Raw genomic sequence first — 18,239 nt, forward strand, 5'->3', positions numbered from 1 at the left:
GTTTGTTTGTTTACCATGTAAAGCGGCCTTGGGTCCCTTGAAACTTCTTCTTTTGAGATTTTGATTTTCCTTACTTTTGAAAGTTTTCTTATTTAAGTTTTGAAATTATTTGGCAGTTTGTAGTTTTTTCGCAATAAGATTTGAGGTATTTCTCGATGTAATTGGACAACTCACGCTGATATTCAGGTGTACATCAGTATGTCTTTACTTTAAAGAGTCCTCTCCTGCTGATGTTCAGGTGTATATCAGTATGTCTTTACTTTAAAGAGTCCTCTCCTGCTGATGTTCAGGTGTATATCAGTATGTCTTTACTTTAAAGAGTCCTCTCCTGCTGATGTTCAGGTGTATATCAGTATGTCTTTACTTTAAAGAGTCCTCTCCTGCTGATGTTCAGGTGTATATCAGTATGTCTTTACTTTAAAGAGTCCTCTCCTGCTGATGTTCAGGTGTATATCAGTATGTAGTGTCTCTACTTTAAAGAGTCCTCTCTTGCTGATGTTCAGGTGTATATCAGTATGTAGTGTCTCTACTTTAAAGAGTCCTCTCCTGCTGATGTTCAGGTGTATATCAGTATGTAGTGTCTCTACTTTAAAGAGTCCTCTCCTGCTGATGTTCAGGTGTATATCAGTATGTAGTGTCTCTACTTTAAAGAGTCCTCTCCTGCTGATGTTCAGGTGTATATCAGTATGTAGTGTCTCTACTTTAAAGAGTCCTCTCCTGCTGATGTTCAGGTGTGTATCAGTATGTAGTGTCTCTACTTTAAAGAGTCCTCTCCTGCTGATGTTCAGGTGTATATCAGTATTTAGTGTCTCTACTTTAAAGAGTCCTCTCCTGCTGATGTTCAGGTGTATATCAGTATGTAGTGTCTCTACTTTAAAGAGTCCTCTCCTGCTGATGTTCAGGTTTATATCAGTATGTAGTGTCTCTACTTTAAAGAGTCCTCTCCTGCTGATGTTCAGGTTCATATCAGTATGTAGTGTCTCTACTTTAAAGAGTCCTCTCCTGCTGATGTTCAGGTGTATATCAGTATGTAGTGTCTCTACATGTCTCCATGCTTTAATGTTGAAAAAGCTCTTTATTGTTCTCATACTGTCTGTGCTGCAGCACCTCTTTTCACCCTCTGTCTGAAACCAGAGCCCAGTCTGCTCTGATTGGTTAGCTGGCTGGCTCTGTTGTGATTGGTCAACCAGCTTAGAGATGTCCCGCCCCCTTTTTGGGGTTTCCCTTTCCTGTAGTGTGTTAAATAGGTTTTAGTGCTTGTTAATGGTCTACAAAGGCTAAAATCCCCAAGTTCCCTCACACAGTAGGGACACGAAATACAAATATGAACCTGGAAATGAACATAATAGGAACCCTTTAAAGACTTGTCACAAATATGTATTGAAGCAGAATACTTTAAAAGGCAGATACTTGTTTAAATGTGTATTTTATATTGAATTCTTTCTGTTTGTTCATTGTCTTGCAGGTGTGTCTGCTTCCAGGTGACTGAATGAAAGACAGAAACGCAGAGGAGGAGATAGTTGGAGTTCCAGCGTTGTCGGGACCAAGATAGTGCCTTTAGTTTTCAGTCCTTCTGCCAATGAGCAGCATAGAGCTAACAGCTGGTTTTATTACACTGGGCCACACACACGATAACATATATAAAACTGCACTTTTTTATTTCTTAATTTGCTTCTGCTTGCTTTGAGTACAAGCATGTATGAGAGCGAATTTGGTCTGAAAACTGGAATATTTGTTGTCTTTTTTTATCAGGTATTGTAGATAAGGAAGTGTCTGTAATTTCAGCAACACAGTTACATACGAGCTACTGTCTACTCACTATGTTGTACAGCTTTTTGCGTCGTGTTTACTCTGTGAAAAGGACTTCATCAATTGCTTTAATTATTTCTTTTTTTTACCTGAAAAGATGTTTTTGTTAATAAGAAATTTGGGGTTAATACAGGACAAGACGGCAGACGTTCCTAACTCCTGGCAGGCTGAATTGGAAGTGGATCAATGTTTTTATACAAATTCAAGCACGACTTTCTTTGCTTGTAAAAGCTGTTGAATGAATGTTGTCCCACATGTTTTTATTTTAAAGTCTGAGAAGCAGCAGGCTTCCAGTTTCCCCTGATCATTGTTGGCATTCTTTTTTTGTGCCACTAACAAAACCAATGACAGGTGTTGCATCGATGAGCCAATCTTTTTTATTGACAGTATGAATTGTGATAAATAGACTTATCTACCTGCCTTTTTTGCTAATATTTTCATATTTAAAGTACTGGAGAGCCCGTATCGTCTTTGTAAATTATACCGTTTTTTTTTTTTTAAATCAATAAAATAAATTCAACAGAAACACTTTTGTTTTTATTTAAAGGTCACCTATCATGCTATTTTCAGGTTAATATCATAGGTCTCAGATATATAAAAAACATGTCTAAGAAGTGTTTTGCTCAAAATACCAAACAGATCACCCATTCTAGCCATGCCTCATATCCCTCTATTTCACTTCCTGTTTCTAAAGTGCTGATTCTGGGTATAAAGCTTTAAAAAAAATAAAAGTTGATACAAAATAAAAAAGGAGGGGTCTGAGCTCCTGCGGGACCCGGCAGCTACTGTCTAAACTACATGCTGCCGTGATGAAACGCCATATCATGGATTATCAAGGATTCTCTCTGAAACAGTCTGGAGCTCAAAGGCTTTCTCTCTTGCCGGTTTACGCCCCTCCACACGGCGGCGTGCGTTGCCGCTTCAACGCTTCTGCCCATTTACTTTGAATGGGGTGACGTCACGATTAGCCGAACTGCATTGTGGGAGCAAAGCGTAGCTTCTCTCGAGGTGCTCGCTGCAAAAGTAGAGCAATGTTCTACTTTTGCTGCCTCGACGGAGGCGTCAGCCAATCAAATCCCTCGTATGTAAATCTGACAGTACAAGCAGTAGCCAATCAAACCGGGTGTATGTTGGGAGAGCCAGACCGCAGTTATTTCCCATATGTCAACAAAAGGAGGAGAAAATGATCGTGGCGGTAAGGAATCACCCGGTACTCTATGACCAGTCCCTCTTTACATACAGGGATACAAACCGGAGGAGCCAGGCATGGGGGGAGGTGGCAAAGACAGTGGGGGAAACTGGTCGGTCTTCGCCTGTTTGGGGAGTTTATATCCAGGGTACTTCGTTTGAATGGACAGCTAGCAAGCAGAGACAGTATATTTAGCCAGCATGGATGTAGCATGAATGCTTTGCTTTGTATGTCCGGGGCGGGACATTCATGTGGTTGGTTGTTGGTCGGGCTGCTCGCGTTGACTCCCCAAGCTCAAGACACGCCCACCGCCAAGCGGCAATGCACACCGCCGTGTGTAGGCTCCGTTATACCACAAGGTGAGTTCCTTTTTACTTCCTGCTTCTTCACACACATGCTCTCCAGTACAGGTTAGCTCTGAGTGTTAGCCATGCTAATGTAAACACCGACCATATTACGTCCAAAACAGTCGGGCATTGTTTCTGATAGCAACGTTTCTGATTGGGCCGTGGGTCCACATTTCAGATATTACGTCATATCGGACGCAAATCTGGATCAGCTCCGTTGTAGCCCAGTCTTTAGAAATTTGGGTACGGAGGAAAAGAGAGGGTTTTATTTTCTGACGCTGCGTGAGTTCCCCGACACACCGGGGACACATGTTGATGTATAAAAGACATCAAAAAGTGCATTTTGCATGATAGGTCCCCTTTAAAGGTATATGCTCTTTATTGTATACAAGGTGACTATTGCCACAGATTCAGGAACAGTCAATACATTTTTACAGAACAACTTCAACGTCTCAGTACAACAGCATTACATTCAAAATAATTTACTAATAAATGCATCTTTTATTATAATCCAGTGATGCAAAATTAATTATTTTATATAATGAGCATTTTTAGTTTGGGAACTCTTACATTTTCTTATCGAACTTCCTTTTTGTACTTTTACTTCATTTAAAAGATGAATGCAGGGCTTTTACATGTTAACGTTGGCATCGACTATTTTTAGTGGAGTAAAATATGTGGCATCTTTATTTGTATATTTTTGTATTAATACAAAATGATCAATCTGACATTTTGTGAATCATATGGAAATTGCAATAATATCACAAATATTCACAATTAGTTATTTTCTTTCCTAATCCTGTAGCCCAGGGGTGTCCAAACTATGCCCCGGGGACCAAATGCGGCCTGCGGACCATTTTGAATTGGCCCTCACTCAGCAAATTAAAAAGGTATAATGACTTAAGTATAATAAACTTCTGCTTGTGTTATATACTTCTTAAAATATATATGTTAAATAGCAGTGGCGGTCGGCCCATAGGGGCACTGCCCCCCCTCTTCCCACATGTTTGATTGTCATTAAAAATAAAATGGAAAATATATTTTAAAGAAATATTTATTTTTAGGTAAGTATAGTTTAGTTGGTATCAGTAAAATGTATAATCTAAAATAAAGTGTCGTTTAAAATTGTGTTACGATGTCTCAAGTTACTGATAAGTCACATTTCCTGCCTGGCGGCCGCATAAATCATTGCCCTCTCTCGTCTGGGCGCTAAGAAAGGAGCCCTCAGCCAGTGCAGCAGCAGCCAACACATTGCTGACTGTTGCTATCTGTAAACTATGCAGCCGAAACATAATTTCAGCCAATCAGCGTCGTCAGATCTGATGGTCATAGGGCGCCAATTTCAGCGCCCGATGCAGTCTGTGAGTTGTTTGGACTCGTATCCAAGGTGATGCTACAGTAGTTGATGAGGATGGCTGGGTGTGCAGATGGAGACTCCGGACCTCGGTCCCCGCCCCAATCTGATTCAGCCAGCTCTACCCTTTCGTTGACATGTTATGCACAAAACAACCTCTAGATGTCACTGTGGTTTGAACAGAAAGCCCTTCAGCTAGCTTCCACTGAGAAAGTTGCCATGCTGAAAATCACTGCTGAAGAAATCACTCTTTTTGGTCAACTTGTGTAAGGTAACCATATCAATTTTGACATGTTTTATTGTCAGAGCACTGACTGAACATATTTAGATAATAACTTGATGCACAAAAGTTTTAACAAGGGTTTGATTATTTTCTTTCTTGAAAATGCACTTTTACCATAAAAGGCCAGCTAGACCAGTTGGTAGAGGCTCATAAAAACAAAACTGTCAGTCAAAAAAAAAAAAATTGTTTGGTCATTTGATAAAAAAATGCAAACAAATAATTTGTCCATAACTTTTTTCTTGGTCTGGCAGTCACACACACACACACACACACACACACACACACACACACACACACACACACACACACACACACACACACACACACACACACACACACACACACACACACACACACACACACACACACACTCTCTCTCTGAGGTAAATATGCATTTTAATGAATGAAGTACATACATTTGAAAAATATGAGACATTTTTTCCCTGCATTCAAAGACAGGTGGAGGTGAAGGGACATCTAAAAATGAATGTACCTCTGAATGAATGAAGACGCAGAATAAAAAAGCAATATCATGATTCTTCCACAAGGGGGTGCTCTTTATCTTTAGCTGAACGTATAGCATAAAATAAGATAAAATCCCCTAGGGGAAATTCAGTTGTACAAAGCAGCAACAGGGTAAGCGTGAAAAACACAGTACAGCAAAGATTCACACAGATCAATAAAATCTAAAAGAAATAATAAATAACATAAAATCAAGGAAATAATGATAATAATAATAAAAGACTATGAAAATAGGAGATGAATAAAAATAAGAGTAAAATAACTGTCAGCATATATACATATTTGGTCATCATCTAAGTTATAAAGTGCGGAATAGGTTAAAGGGACAAGTTAACATGGGTTGTGGAAACAGTGTATATTTATGATGAACATTATACTTCTATTCTACTACAATTTAGACATTTTTATTTCCTCATTAAAATGTTGTAAGTATATTAGTGATATAATTTGGCCAATATTATATAAAAAAATGCATAAGTGCTTTCATTTTTGGTATTTTAAAAATACTTTGACTAGAGTGAAATCATCAATGCATGTGTTTTCCTTTTCTTCACTGTGGTATGACTCATTTTACTTTAAGTACTTTCTCCATCACTGACCACTTATTTTGATGTCTTCCTATACTGAAGAAAACCAACGAAGAAACCCCGCTCTGCTCTCATTCTGGAGTCATCGTAGGCTGGCCATGAAAAACCACAGGACTCTGCTTAGATCTCAAGTCATCCAGTTTTTCATTTAGACTGTGTTATATTTTCTTGGTCAAGAAGTTTGAACTCCAGGTCACGGATTTTCAGTCTGTTTTTTCCCGTTTAATCTTCTTCTGTTTGTGGCACCTTGGTGTACGTAGAAAGCACTTGTTGTCCCCCACTGTGTAAAAACACAAAAAAAATTCCTATCGATACTGACATCAGTTTCCAACTGAAAATAAATACAATATGAAAACGATTCCTGATATGCTGTATTAATCTACCGTTACTGCCATTTGAATTGTGTTTCGTTCTCATTAAAAGCTCTATATCAGGAGGATGCGCCCCCAGCTGACCCAGAAATCGACGCAGGTTCTGGTCCAGGCTCTCATCATCTCACGCCTAGACTACTGCAACTCCTTCCTGGCTGGTCTACCTGCATGTGCCATCCGACCTCTGCAGCTCATCCAGAATGCAGCGGCTCGTCTGGTCTTCAACCTTCCTACATGTTCCCACACCACTCCGCTCCTCCGCTCCCTCCACTGGCTTCCGGTAACTGCTAGAATCCACTTCAAGACACTGGTACTTGCGTACCATGCTGCGAATGGATCTGGCCCTTCCTACATCCAGGACATGGTTAAACCGTACACCCCAGCACGTGCACTCCGCTCTGCATCAGCCAAACGGCTCGCTGCACCCTCGCTGCGAGGGGGACCCAAGTTCCCATCAGCAGAAACACGTGGGTTTGCTATCCTGGCTCCAAGATGGTGGAATGAGCTCCCATTGACATCAGGACCGCAGAAAGCTTACACACCTTCCGGCGCAGACTGAAAACTCATCTCTTTCGACTCCACTTCGAGCGATAGAATGACTAACAAAGAACTGCTAACAGAGCACTTATATACTAATAAAGGACTGGCTTCTCTAAAGCCAGTTGAGTAGCACTTGAAACGATTGGCTCTTTGAAACCTGATGTTATTATATGATTCTGTTTTCTTCAAGGTTGTGTTTTCCTGGTCGAATGCACTTATTGTAAGTCGCTTTGGATAAAAGCGTCAGCTAAATGCAATGTAATGTAATGTAATGTATCAACACTTTTATTCCGTGTAAAGGCTTTTATTGTCAATCAGATGCAATCTGGGAATCTTAAGGAGTTAAAACATGGTCAATATTTCAATGGAATCGTTGAAATCCATGCAAATCTGCACATCTGATCGAGAACAGGCAGTATTAACAGTGCTGAAGCAAGAGAACTGTATTACTTTATATTGTCCTCAAAGCCCCTGTAATGCGACTTGGAACAAATAACCACATGTACAGAAAACAATATGGGGGGGATTTTGCAGCAGCAGACAATTAAAAGTTCTCCTGTTAATAAAATAGTTTTTCCAATTTACCAGAGATGACACCGGTAAGGTATAGGAGGGCAAATATAACACATGCAATTATAGGTTCTATAACAGCAATGATGATGAATGGAGTACAGGATGTCTTGAAGTCATCTGAAATGACAAAAAAAGGTATATTATATGATTTTATTATATCATTTGACCAAATAAGACTAATAATCTAATTTAGGGCAAATTGGACGCTCAAATATGTGCATGAAATAAGTTTCAGAAAATTATCTTGGATCGAATAATTCTAGTAATGATACAGACATTACCATCTGGAAACAGCAAGACAAAATTAGAGAAAAATTATTGTACTTGGAAAAGCGGCTATGCAATTATGATAATCCCCCAAAAAAAAAATCCAAAACCAAAAGATACAGAACATATTGAAACGTTCTGTAATAGGAGTAAGACACAGGCTTCAAGTTCTTAGGTTTAATAGCTCCTTTGGTAGCATACAAATTACAAATACGGGTTCATAGGTTACTAGGTTACCTACCTACCTACCTACCTACCTACCTACCTACCTACCTAATTGTTTTTTGTTTCCATACTAAAACCAATTAGGGGCCGGTGTGTAGGAGCCATTTCATGGGTGTTGTTGGTGTCTCACTTTACTTTATTTATATTTATACTGCAATATTATTTTTGAACACTTGGTGGCGGGGGTTAGCTGCACCGGGTGTATAAAAGGGGTCATAGGTGACAGGAGAGGACGAGGACACAGGAGGAAGAGCATACCGAGTCTACCAGCCCGGCAGATGCTCATACCACAACCCTTTGACACAGTACAATTAAACCTTGGTATGTAAAGCAAAAGAAAGAAGAATACATGAATAAAAGTTACAGTGCAGTTTAAGATGTGAATAGTTCAATTAAAAGCAGCGACAAAAAGAAAAGTCTTCAGCCTGGATTTAAAAGTAGTCAGAGTTGCAGCGGACCTGCAGGTTTCTGGGAGTTGGTTCCAGATGTTTGGAGCATAATAACTGAACGCTGCTTCTCCATGTTTAGTTCTGACTCTGGGGACAGAAAGCTGACCCGTCCCTGAAGACCTGAGAGATCTGATGGTTCATAGTTTAGCAGGAGGTCAGAAATGTGTTCTGGGCCTAAACCATTCAGTGCTTTATAAACCAGCAGCAGTATTTAGAAATCTATTCTTTGACACACAGGAAGCCAGTGTGAAGACTTCAGAGCAGGAGTGATGTGATCCACTTTCTTAGTGGATATTTTTGTTCAATCCATGTTTCCGTTAAAAACATATAATCGAGATTGTGCTCAGTGATAAAATCATTGATTACAAATGTTTTTCCTGCCAAAGACCTGACATTTAATAAAGCTAGTTGAAGTTTGTTAGACACACTATCAGTCAGATGATTTGTGGCAAGCTGAGGCTGACATGGAATCACTGCTAAATGTGGTAAACTCACACAAACGTTTGAGCGCTTCCTGTTTCTAAGCTGATTCCCCGCTCTTAATCTATTACCTATCAACACAGATATCGGCAAAGCTACAGGCAGGCAGGGCCCCGGCATGTCCTGGAAAGACCCCCCCCCTACCTCACTGACCTCCTCATCCTCTACCAACCACCCCGGTCCCTCAGACCAGGGCCCTGACCAATTTGCCGCCCTAGGCGAGATTTTAGATGTAAGTTTTGACCAGTTTGAGCTTTGAGAAGCTTCTTTCAGCAGCAGCCACTGTAACAGGAAGAGTGGCAGAGATTCTCAGAGCAACCCACAAATTGGGGTACATTTCTGTCAGCTTCTTCTCATGAAGGAAGGTCAATAGTTCCATGTTTGTCATCTTCTTTGATGGCAAATGTGGAACATTTTGCATTTCTGCAGCAAGTTCCCTGCCATCAATGTCTGGTTGTCCATCATGGGTCAGAGCAGAGCTCAGGGTTTGACAGTGCTTTGATAGTTCTTCGTTTGATGTGGTGGGAAAGTTGATGAGCACTCCAAACTTGTTATTTACCTCTTCAAGGTGCTGAAATCTCTCATCAAGTGAAGAGAGGGCTGTATCCACCACCACATTAAAAAATGTGATTTCCATGTTTTTAAGTGCATCATCAATAGGCTCATCTGGAGACTCATAACCAAACTGCCGTTTTGTGGATCTCAACCGCTTTTGTTTGAGAACAGACTCCACGTTCATCTCCTCACACATCTCCTTTGCAGTTGTCTGTGCATCAGAAAATCCAGTCCTTCTGTAGCAGGTGAGGGAATCTCCTGTTTTCTTCAGCAGGTCGACAGCCACATCTAACTGCATGGAGGGTGACTGCATCAGTTTGCTCACATGCTGGATCTTGTAGAGGATGTCATACCATATGGTTGTGCAAATGATAAAACGGTAAGATCCAATCTCCTCAGCCAAAGACTGGGCTTCAACTCTCACCACAGGGTCTGCAGTTGTTTCCCTCACCTCCAGAAGAGCCTCTCTGATTTGCCCAGCCTGGTACTTTACTGCCTCAACGCTTTTTATCCTGCTTTCCCATCTGGTCTCTGACCACGATTTCAGGGTTGTTTTGACATGTTTCAGCAGGATGTCCCATCTATGCGTGGAGGCAGAGAAGAGTTTGTACAACTTTGTTAAATAGCCAAAGTAGCCTATAGCATCTGGTGAGCTCTTTGCAGCTTCAGCTACCACCAGATTTAAGGTGTGAGCACCACAAGGGACACAAAAAGCTCTTGGGTTCTGCTGAAGCAACCTAGCCTGAACACCTTTATTCTCACCCTTCATGTTGGCACCGTTGTCATACGACTGTCCTCTGCAGTCCTCAAAGGGGATGTTAAGTTCCCCCAGCCTTTTGAGAATGAGCAATGTCAAACGTTCCCCTGTTGACTGCTCTGCCACAAGAAAGCCCAGGAAATGTTCTTTAACCTGTGGTTTGTCTTCTAGCGATACAATCCTCACAATAACAGAGAGTTGTTCTTTATGACTCAGATCAGGAGTGTAATCCAAAATGATGGAGAAATACTTACACCTTTTTATCTCTTCCACAATTGTGTCCAGTATTTTAGAGCTGATTGAGTCAATCAGTTCATTTTGAATTCTTTTGCCCATATAATGTGTGTGACTGCCAGCTCCACTTTCCACCCTACCAACATGCTGCTTCCTGACTGGATCGAATTTAGCCATAAGCTCCACTTCTTTTAAAAAGTTGCCATTGTCTGGTTGGTTTAATGTGTCTATGGACCCCCTCAGAGCCAGGTTCTCTCTGCTAAGGACTGAATTATTGCCACGAGTCGGGTGAGAACGTCGCGCCACCTATTTCTCTCAGCCTGAGCAAGGGCCATCTCTTGCATATCTATTGTTAGCCCCCTGGCAAGACGGACGTCTAACTCCTTCCATGTTGCCATGTTTGTGTTGTGCTCCTTGCTTTCTTCATGTACCTTGAGCAAGTGACTTGTATTTTTCCAGTCCTTTAGTCCTTCCCTATTGAGTTTGTAATTTCTCTGTGAAAACATTTTGCAGCAGAAGCAGTGCAAGCTATCATTCTTTTTTGAATACATCAACCAGCTTCTTTTGATTTTTTCTCCGTTGATTAAGACTGTTAAAATAGTCCTGCTGACACCTTCTCCCGTCTTTTTGTTTGGGAAAGGTAAAACTAGGTTTCATTTGATATGGTCCACTGAACAAACTCTGTCCTGTCATTATCAGTAAGAACAGATGGCCAGTCGGCAGGGTCTATTGGTGAAGCCTTTATCCCTGATGCTGTATCACTGGGCTCTGCTGAGGTGGAGGGGACAGGAGCGCTTGATGCTGTATCACTGGGCTCTGCTGAGGTGGAGGGGACAGGAGCGCTTGATGCTGTATCACTGGGCTCTGCTGAGGTGGAGGGGACAGGAGCGCTTGATGCTGTATCACTGGGCTCTGCTGAGGTGGAGGGGACAGGAGCGCTTGATGCTGTATCACTGGGCTCTGCTGAGGTGGAGGGGACAGGAGCGCTTGATGCTGTATCACTGGGCTCTGCTGAGGTGGAGGGGACAGGAGCGCTTGATGCTGTATCACTGGGCTCTGCTGAGGTGGAGGGGACAGGAGCGCTTGATGCTGTATCACTTGGCTCTGCTGAGGTGGAGGGGACAGGAGCGCTTGATGCTGTATCACTGGGCTCTGCTGAGGTGGAGGGGACAGGAGCGCTTGATGCTGTATCACTGGGCTCTGCTGAGGTGGAGGGGACAGGAGCGCTTGATGCTGTATCACTGGGCTCTGCTGAGGTGGAGGGGACAGGAGCGCTTGATGCTGTATCACTGGGCTCTGCTGAGGCGGAGGGGACAGGAGCGCTTGATGCTGTTTAACTTGGCTCTGCTGAGGTGGAGGGGACAGGAGCGCTTGATGCTGTATCACTGGGCTCTGCTGAGGTGGAGGGGACAGGAGCGCTTGATGCTGTATCACTGGGCTCTGCTGAGGTGGAGGGGACAGGAGCGCTTGATGCTGTATCACTGGGCTCTGCTGAGGCGGAGGGGACAGGAGCGCTTGATGCTGTATCACTGGGCTCTGCTGAGGTGGAGGGGACAGGAGCGCTTGATGCTGTATAACTTGGCTCTGCTGAGGTGGAGGGGACAGGAGCGCTTGATGCTGTATCACTGGGCTCTGCTGAGGTGGAGGGGACAGGAGCGCTTGATGCTGTATCACTGGGCTCTGCTGAGGTGGAGGGGACAGGAGCGCTTGATGCTGTATCACTGGGCTCTGCTGAGGCGGAGGGGACAGGAGCGCTTGATGCTGTATAACTTGGCTCTGCTGAGGTGGAGGGGACAGGAGCGCTTGATGCTGTATCACTGGGCTCTGCTGAGGTGGAGGGGACAGGAGCGCTTGATGCTGTATCACTGGGCTCTGCTGAGGTGGAGGGGACAGGAGCGCTTGATGCTGTATCACTGGGCTCTGCTGAGGTGGAGGGGACAGGAGCGCTTGATGCTGTATCACTGGGCTCTGCTGAGGCGGAGGGGACAGGAGCGCTTGATGCTGTATCACTGGGCTCTGCTGAGGCGGAGGGGACAGGAGCGCTTGATGCTGTATCACTGGGCTCTGCTGAGGCGGAGGGGACAGGAGCGCTTGATGCTGTTTAACTTGGCTCTGCTGAGGTGGAGGGGACAGGAGCGCTTGATGCTGTATCACTGGGCTCTGCTGAGGTGGAGGGGACAGGAGCGCTTGATGCTGTATAACTTGGCTCTGCTGAGGTGGAGGGGACAGGAGCGCTTGATGCTGTATCACTGGGCTCTGCTGAGGTGGAGGGGACAGGAGCGCTTGATGCTGTATCACTGGGCTCTGCTGAGGTGGAGGGGACAGGAGCGCTTGATGCTGTATCACTGGGCTCTGCTGAGGTGGAGGGGACAGGAGCGCTTGATGCTGTATCACTGGGCTCTGCTGAGGTGGAGGGGACAGGAGCGCTTGATGCTGTATCACTGGGCTCTGCTGAGGCGGAGGGGACAGGAGCGCTTGATGCTGTATCACTGGGCTCTGCTGAGGCGGAGGGGACAGGAGCGCTTGATGCTGTATCACTGGGCTCTGCTGAGGCGGAGGGGACAGGAGCGCTTGATGCTGTATCACTGGGCTCTGCTGAGGTGGAGGGGACAGGAGCGCTTGATGCTGTATAACTGGGCTCTGCTGAGGTGGAGGGGACAGGAGCGCTTGATGCTGTATCACTGGGCTCTGCTGAGGTGGTATGAGGCCCAAAAAATTTCAAAAGTGCATCTGGAGAGAGAAGAGAAGTATATGTGACCATCAAGAGATGCATTATATTTGCTAGACCTAATTATATTATAGAAATCAGAAAACAGGAGCAGCTCACAAAATAATTAGAATATCATGGAATATATTGCCTCCATGTAGAATTGATGCATTTATCTCTGCAAAAGGAGCCCCGACCAAGTATTGCGTACATATTTGAATACACTTTTCAGAAGATCGAAATATCTGTATTATAAATCCTTATCAAATATTATACTAGATACAGGATTATTGATTTTCATGATCTGTAAACTGTAATAATCACAATTAAAACAAAAAAGGTTTGAAATATTTCACTTCATGCATAATGAATCAAGAATATATGATTAATTTGTTTTATTAAATTAAAGAAAAACAGTTCTATGATAACAGTGTGCGAAAAAGTACACGTCCCACCGTCCGGGACGTGTTATTTACAATATCGGACAAGTAGATCTTTCAATTGACTTGTCCGGCGGACAAGTGACGTTTTTCGCCCCGATTTATTGACAAATTATTGATACATTCAGTTTACAAAAGGCAGAACTCATTCGCAAATTGTCCGTGTCCGCCATTGTTCGTTTAGAAATGTTAGTTTCGGTTCTGCTTGTCGATTCCTAAGGAAATGCATCTCGCCGCTTTCTGTACAGTTAGACGGGGGCGGGGCGGGAAGTGTAGCACCGTGGCAGGGTTGGGAAGCAAAACTCGGTTCCGAGTAGGAACAAATAACAATTGTCCGGTACCGGGATTAATAAGAGTTGTGAGGACAGGAGGCCGAGCCCCGCGGACTGCAGCTCTCTCTCTATGCTCCGTATCAGCTGATCGCTGCTCGGTGCAGCTCAGCGTCTCTCTCTCTCTCTTTCTACACACAGCGGATCTGCTGCCCGTTAACAGCCTCATCTTTGTCAAACTTATGTTCTCTCTCTAACACGTAATGAAGGTTATTAAGCGTTTTAGCTCCTGTGTTGTTAATATTGACCACCATTTCCTTTATGAAGTGAAGCAGCCTCCCTGTCTGTGTCCTCGCGCTGTCCTCACATCCCCGGACCCCCAGGCTCGGAGGAGCACAGGGATGTCAGTATTGTTTATGAAGCAGGGTATAGAAAGTACATTATTGAAATGCTATTTATACTATTTATTAACTTTTACAAACAGTGAGTAGCTGGGCAGCTGCAGCATGTGTATTGCAGGACATGTGTAAGCGTGCAAGTGTCTTTGAGTTGTAGAAAAGCGCTAGGCCTATAGGCTATAAATATAATAATAATAATAATAATAATAACTTTATTTGTATAGCACCTTTCATACAGGGGATTGCAGTTCAAAGTGCTTTACATCAGTAAAAAATAAGACATAACATCTGTGTAAAACAAGCAGCAAGAGCAAAGCATAAAGTGGGATAAAATAATTAAAAATAAAAACATGGGGAATAAAACAGAGAAATAGTGCAATGTCAATCACAGAGAATAGTGCAGTATAATAGTGTAAAATCAGTCAAATGCTTTGGTAAAGATAGGTTTTAAGCTGCCTTTTAAAAATGCCTAATGTATTGGCTTCCCTAATATTGTTGGGTAACATGTTCCACAGTCTTGGGGCGTAGTTTACAAAGGCTGCATCACCGATCTTCTTTTATGACTCTTTCTGGTGACCTCTAATAGACCTGCATCTGATGATCGCAGTGTTCTGGCAGGTGTGTAGTTCATTAGAGAGTCAGCAATGTAGCTGGGTCCTTGTCCATTTTTAGAGCCTTGTATATGAGGAGAAGTACCTTAAAATCAATTCTAAAAGTTACAGGAAGCCAGTGTAGAGTAGCTAAGACAGGACTAACGTGTTCCCTCCTTTTGGTATTAGTCAGTAGTCTAGCTGCAGAGTTTTGAATGAGCTGGAGTCTTTGTACATTCTCAAACTGCACCACTTAGAACTAACTAAACAATGCAGAGATTATTTTTATATAATTGTATTCAATAACCGTAAGAAATTCAACAGTATGAAGTGATTTGTAAATAGGAATACAGATTTGACTTAATGTTTTCATAAATATATTTTTCTCCCAGTTTGTCATGGGACTGATTTACCCTCTCAAAGAACCCGGAATCGAGAACCGAAAATAACCAGAATCGAAAAGCAGAACCGGAATCGTTAAAATCCAAACGATACCCAACCCTATGTGTGATGCAGTAAAATGTTACCGCTCACTTACGTTAGCGGTGTTGTAAAAACTGTGGGAAAATGTAAAAATACGATGAGGAAGAAGATTCCAGTGGCCCCAATTTTTGTCAATTCTGGACAAGTGAAAAATGTATTCGGACAAGTACATTGCCAAACTCACTTGTCCATGGACAAGTACTCTCTAAAAACTTTTTCTCACACTGTGATATAGTTATTCTTTTAGATGCACCTGCAGATTCTGCGACTTACCAGATGGCAAAGAAGCAGCTACATACATTGTAATATAGCATATTAAAGATAAAGGCTAAGGTATGCAGTATGTACAGTAGTGACAAGCATTTGAACGCTGATGTAAACGTTACACTATTGATTATTGAACATACTTTAAAACTGTAAGGCAATACAGTTAAAGGCCTACAACTATAAATTATTGAGGGGATGTAAAAGGAATAGCATTTTAATGACTATCATTATTAGCCTATTACTACAAGCAGGGCAAACATTGGCTCACCTCAACAGATATAGTAGATGATATATAGCAGGTGATGTAACTCTTTCCAAATGTCCCTGAATGTAAGGTGGGAGTAACGGTAATAATTGACGTTAACTCTAAATGTAACTATTGATTAGCAAACAAACGACCTTGCTATCGTCTAAAAGTAAGCTAGCAAGTTAAAACTGTTCCATCAACGGTAACTACAATCAATTTTTTTACTTTGTTTAATCATCATCACATTAACGTTACTGTACCTTTGTCTTTCTCCCGTTTGTCCTCCTCCTCTTTTCTTTTCTTTCTTCCCTGGGCACCAGATAACTTTGTTCTTTTCGACATGCTAATTACCGTCTTTTTTTTCTTCTCCCGAGTCATAGCAGGTCAAAGGCGGCGGGTCAAGTGTCAGTCAGTGACACTTGACCCGCCCCCCTCGCTCCTTGAGGACATAAACCATAGACATATAAAGAGTAGACGCCGCATTGGCTGCTGGGGCGCAAGAAATACGGCCGCCATCTTGGACCGGTCATCCTACCCATATTGTACAGACATTCTACCCATAGACAGCAGAGGTTTCAAGATGCCAGAGCACTGTGCAGCATATTGCTGTGCAAATCGGCGGACGATTGCGAACAGGGGTCGGGGGATTACTTTTCACAAGTAAGATTCAACATTATAATTGGTTGTATTTTGTAAATAGAATATTATTGTACTGTATTGATGTCCGCCAGCGAAATCGTAGCCAGCAAACATTATGTTCATGGCCAACTGAGACTTTATAAATCGCTGCTGTAACAAGTGAATTTCCCCGTTGTGGGATGAATAAAGTAAAATCTAATCTAATCTATCTAGGAAGAAGGAAGAAAATAAGCTTGACCTCCTTCTTAAAATGTTTTTGTGTTGACTCTCAAATCTCCCGTTTTTATTTTGATGGTTTCCCAAAGACAAAGATATGAGAAAGAGGTTCTCAGTCATGCTTTGGAGGAGCCGCATGCACGGGGCATTCGGTTGTCATGAGCAACTTTGTGTAAATATGGTTTGGGCGGGGTGGTGTCATGTTCTTGTGTTTAACTTGAACATTTACATTTTTTATATAGATGTAGAAGTACATTTTCATTTTTTATGACATAGATATTCATTTTTACTGATATATAACTTCTGTCTATGTATAATGTATTATTGTTTCTTCATTTTTCAACTTATTAAAATAGCTGAGTATAGGCCTACACAATCTGCTTCTCTATCATATAGACCATTAGTGTTTTTTTATGTGTGTGTGTGTATATATTATATATCGTGTGTCTTTTGCAAAATACCTATCATACATAACATAGGCTATCAAATACCAGAATATTCTATTGCTGTTAAGCCTACTATGAATATTAAAATACGCCGAATCATGTGTCCGGTATCATGCCTACATATATGACGTTTGCAGAAAACCCCCCCCGTGAAAATCAGTTTTGTATTCAGCGAGTTATGATTGATAAAATGCGCTGACACTTCATTGCGCCTGCCAGACAGATTACACTGAGTGGAGCGGGTGACCGGTCCAAGATAGCGGCCCCACGGCTCGTCAGCGCCAATAGGCAGTAGCGGTCGATGCGGCGTCTACTCTTTATATGTCTATGACATAAACAGCCTACGGGGCTGGGGCAGTTCAATTTACCTGAATTAGGAGGGGGGGGGGGCGCCATACTGTATGGGCGCTGTACGCAATATAGGCGTAGTTCTGTTAAGATAAGATAATAAGATGTACTTTGTTGATCCAAAATCGGGAAATTGTTTTATTTTGAAAAAAAAAAAATCCCAATTAATTTTTTTTTTTTTAATAAAATAAATATTTCCCCCAATTTTCAGCGCCCCCCTGGCTTGATGCGCCCTTAGCATTCGCCTATACTGCCTATGCCAAGGGCCGGCCCTGCCTCAGAGCCACCTCAGCCGGTTTGCTTTCCATCCCCAAGGCCAAACTCCGGAGCTTCGGGGACAGAGCCTTCATGTGGCAGCCCCGAAGCTCTGGAACTCCCTCCCCCAAGACCTGCGTGAGTCTGAGTCCCTCACCCTGTTCCAGTCCCGCCTCAAAACCCACCTCTTCAACTCTGTATCCATAAGCCATACATGTGTTTGTCTTCATGGATGGTGTGTGTTGCAGAGCATTGGTGTTAGAATTAACAAAGAAGAGACGAGTGTGATGAAACCTGTCCTGTATGGTCTGTAACCACAGAGAGCGAATTAAACCTGCATGTGGTCTCGCACACATAACGGCAATAACGGACATCAAAGGTGAGTCGTCTTA

The 18,239-nt window shown here is 42.6% G+C and overlaps 2 protein-coding genes across 2 annotated transcripts in view; one reads left to right on the plus strand and one right to left on the minus strand.

The window, feature by feature from the left end:
* The window catches only part of triobpb (TRIO and F-actin binding protein b), a 22,997-nt gene extending 20,668 nt beyond the window's left edge, over nt 1-2,329 (plus strand). The window contains exon 13 of the mRNA XM_034089404.2: nt 1,466-2,329. The gene's annotated coding sequence lies outside the window, so the exon portion shown is untranslated. The remainder of the gene's footprint in view (nt 1-1,465) is intronic.
* A 3,056-nt stretch (nt 2,330-5,385) lies between these two features.
* Nucleotides 5,386-11,360, minus strand: LOC139434267 (zinc finger MYM-type protein 1-like). Its single transcript, XM_071204119.1, has 2 exons — nt 6,547-11,360; nt 5,386-6,371 (listed from the first exon to the last, which is right to left on the minus strand). The coding sequence occupies exon 1, from the start codon at nt 10,717-10,719 to the stop codon at nt 9,223-9,225; it is 1,497 nt and encodes a 498-aa protein (XP_071060220.1). The 5' UTR covers nt 10,720-11,360; the 3' UTR covers nt 5,386-6,371; nt 6,547-9,222.
* Nucleotides 11,361-18,239: the final 6,879 nt, after the last annotated feature.

The sequence above is a fragment of the Pseudochaenichthys georgianus genome, chromosome 8 (genome assembly GCF_902827115.2).
Source record: "Pseudochaenichthys georgianus chromosome 8, fPseGeo1.2, whole genome shotgun sequence".
Lineage (NCBI taxonomy): Eukaryota > Metazoa > Chordata > Actinopteri > Perciformes > Channichthyidae > Pseudochaenichthys > Pseudochaenichthys georgianus.

Coding starts and splice junctions, on each gene's coding strand:
- LOC139434267 (XM_071204119.1), bottom strand. CDS start 10,719: ATGGCTAAATTCGATCCAGTCAGGAAGCAGCATGTTGGTAGGGTGGAA.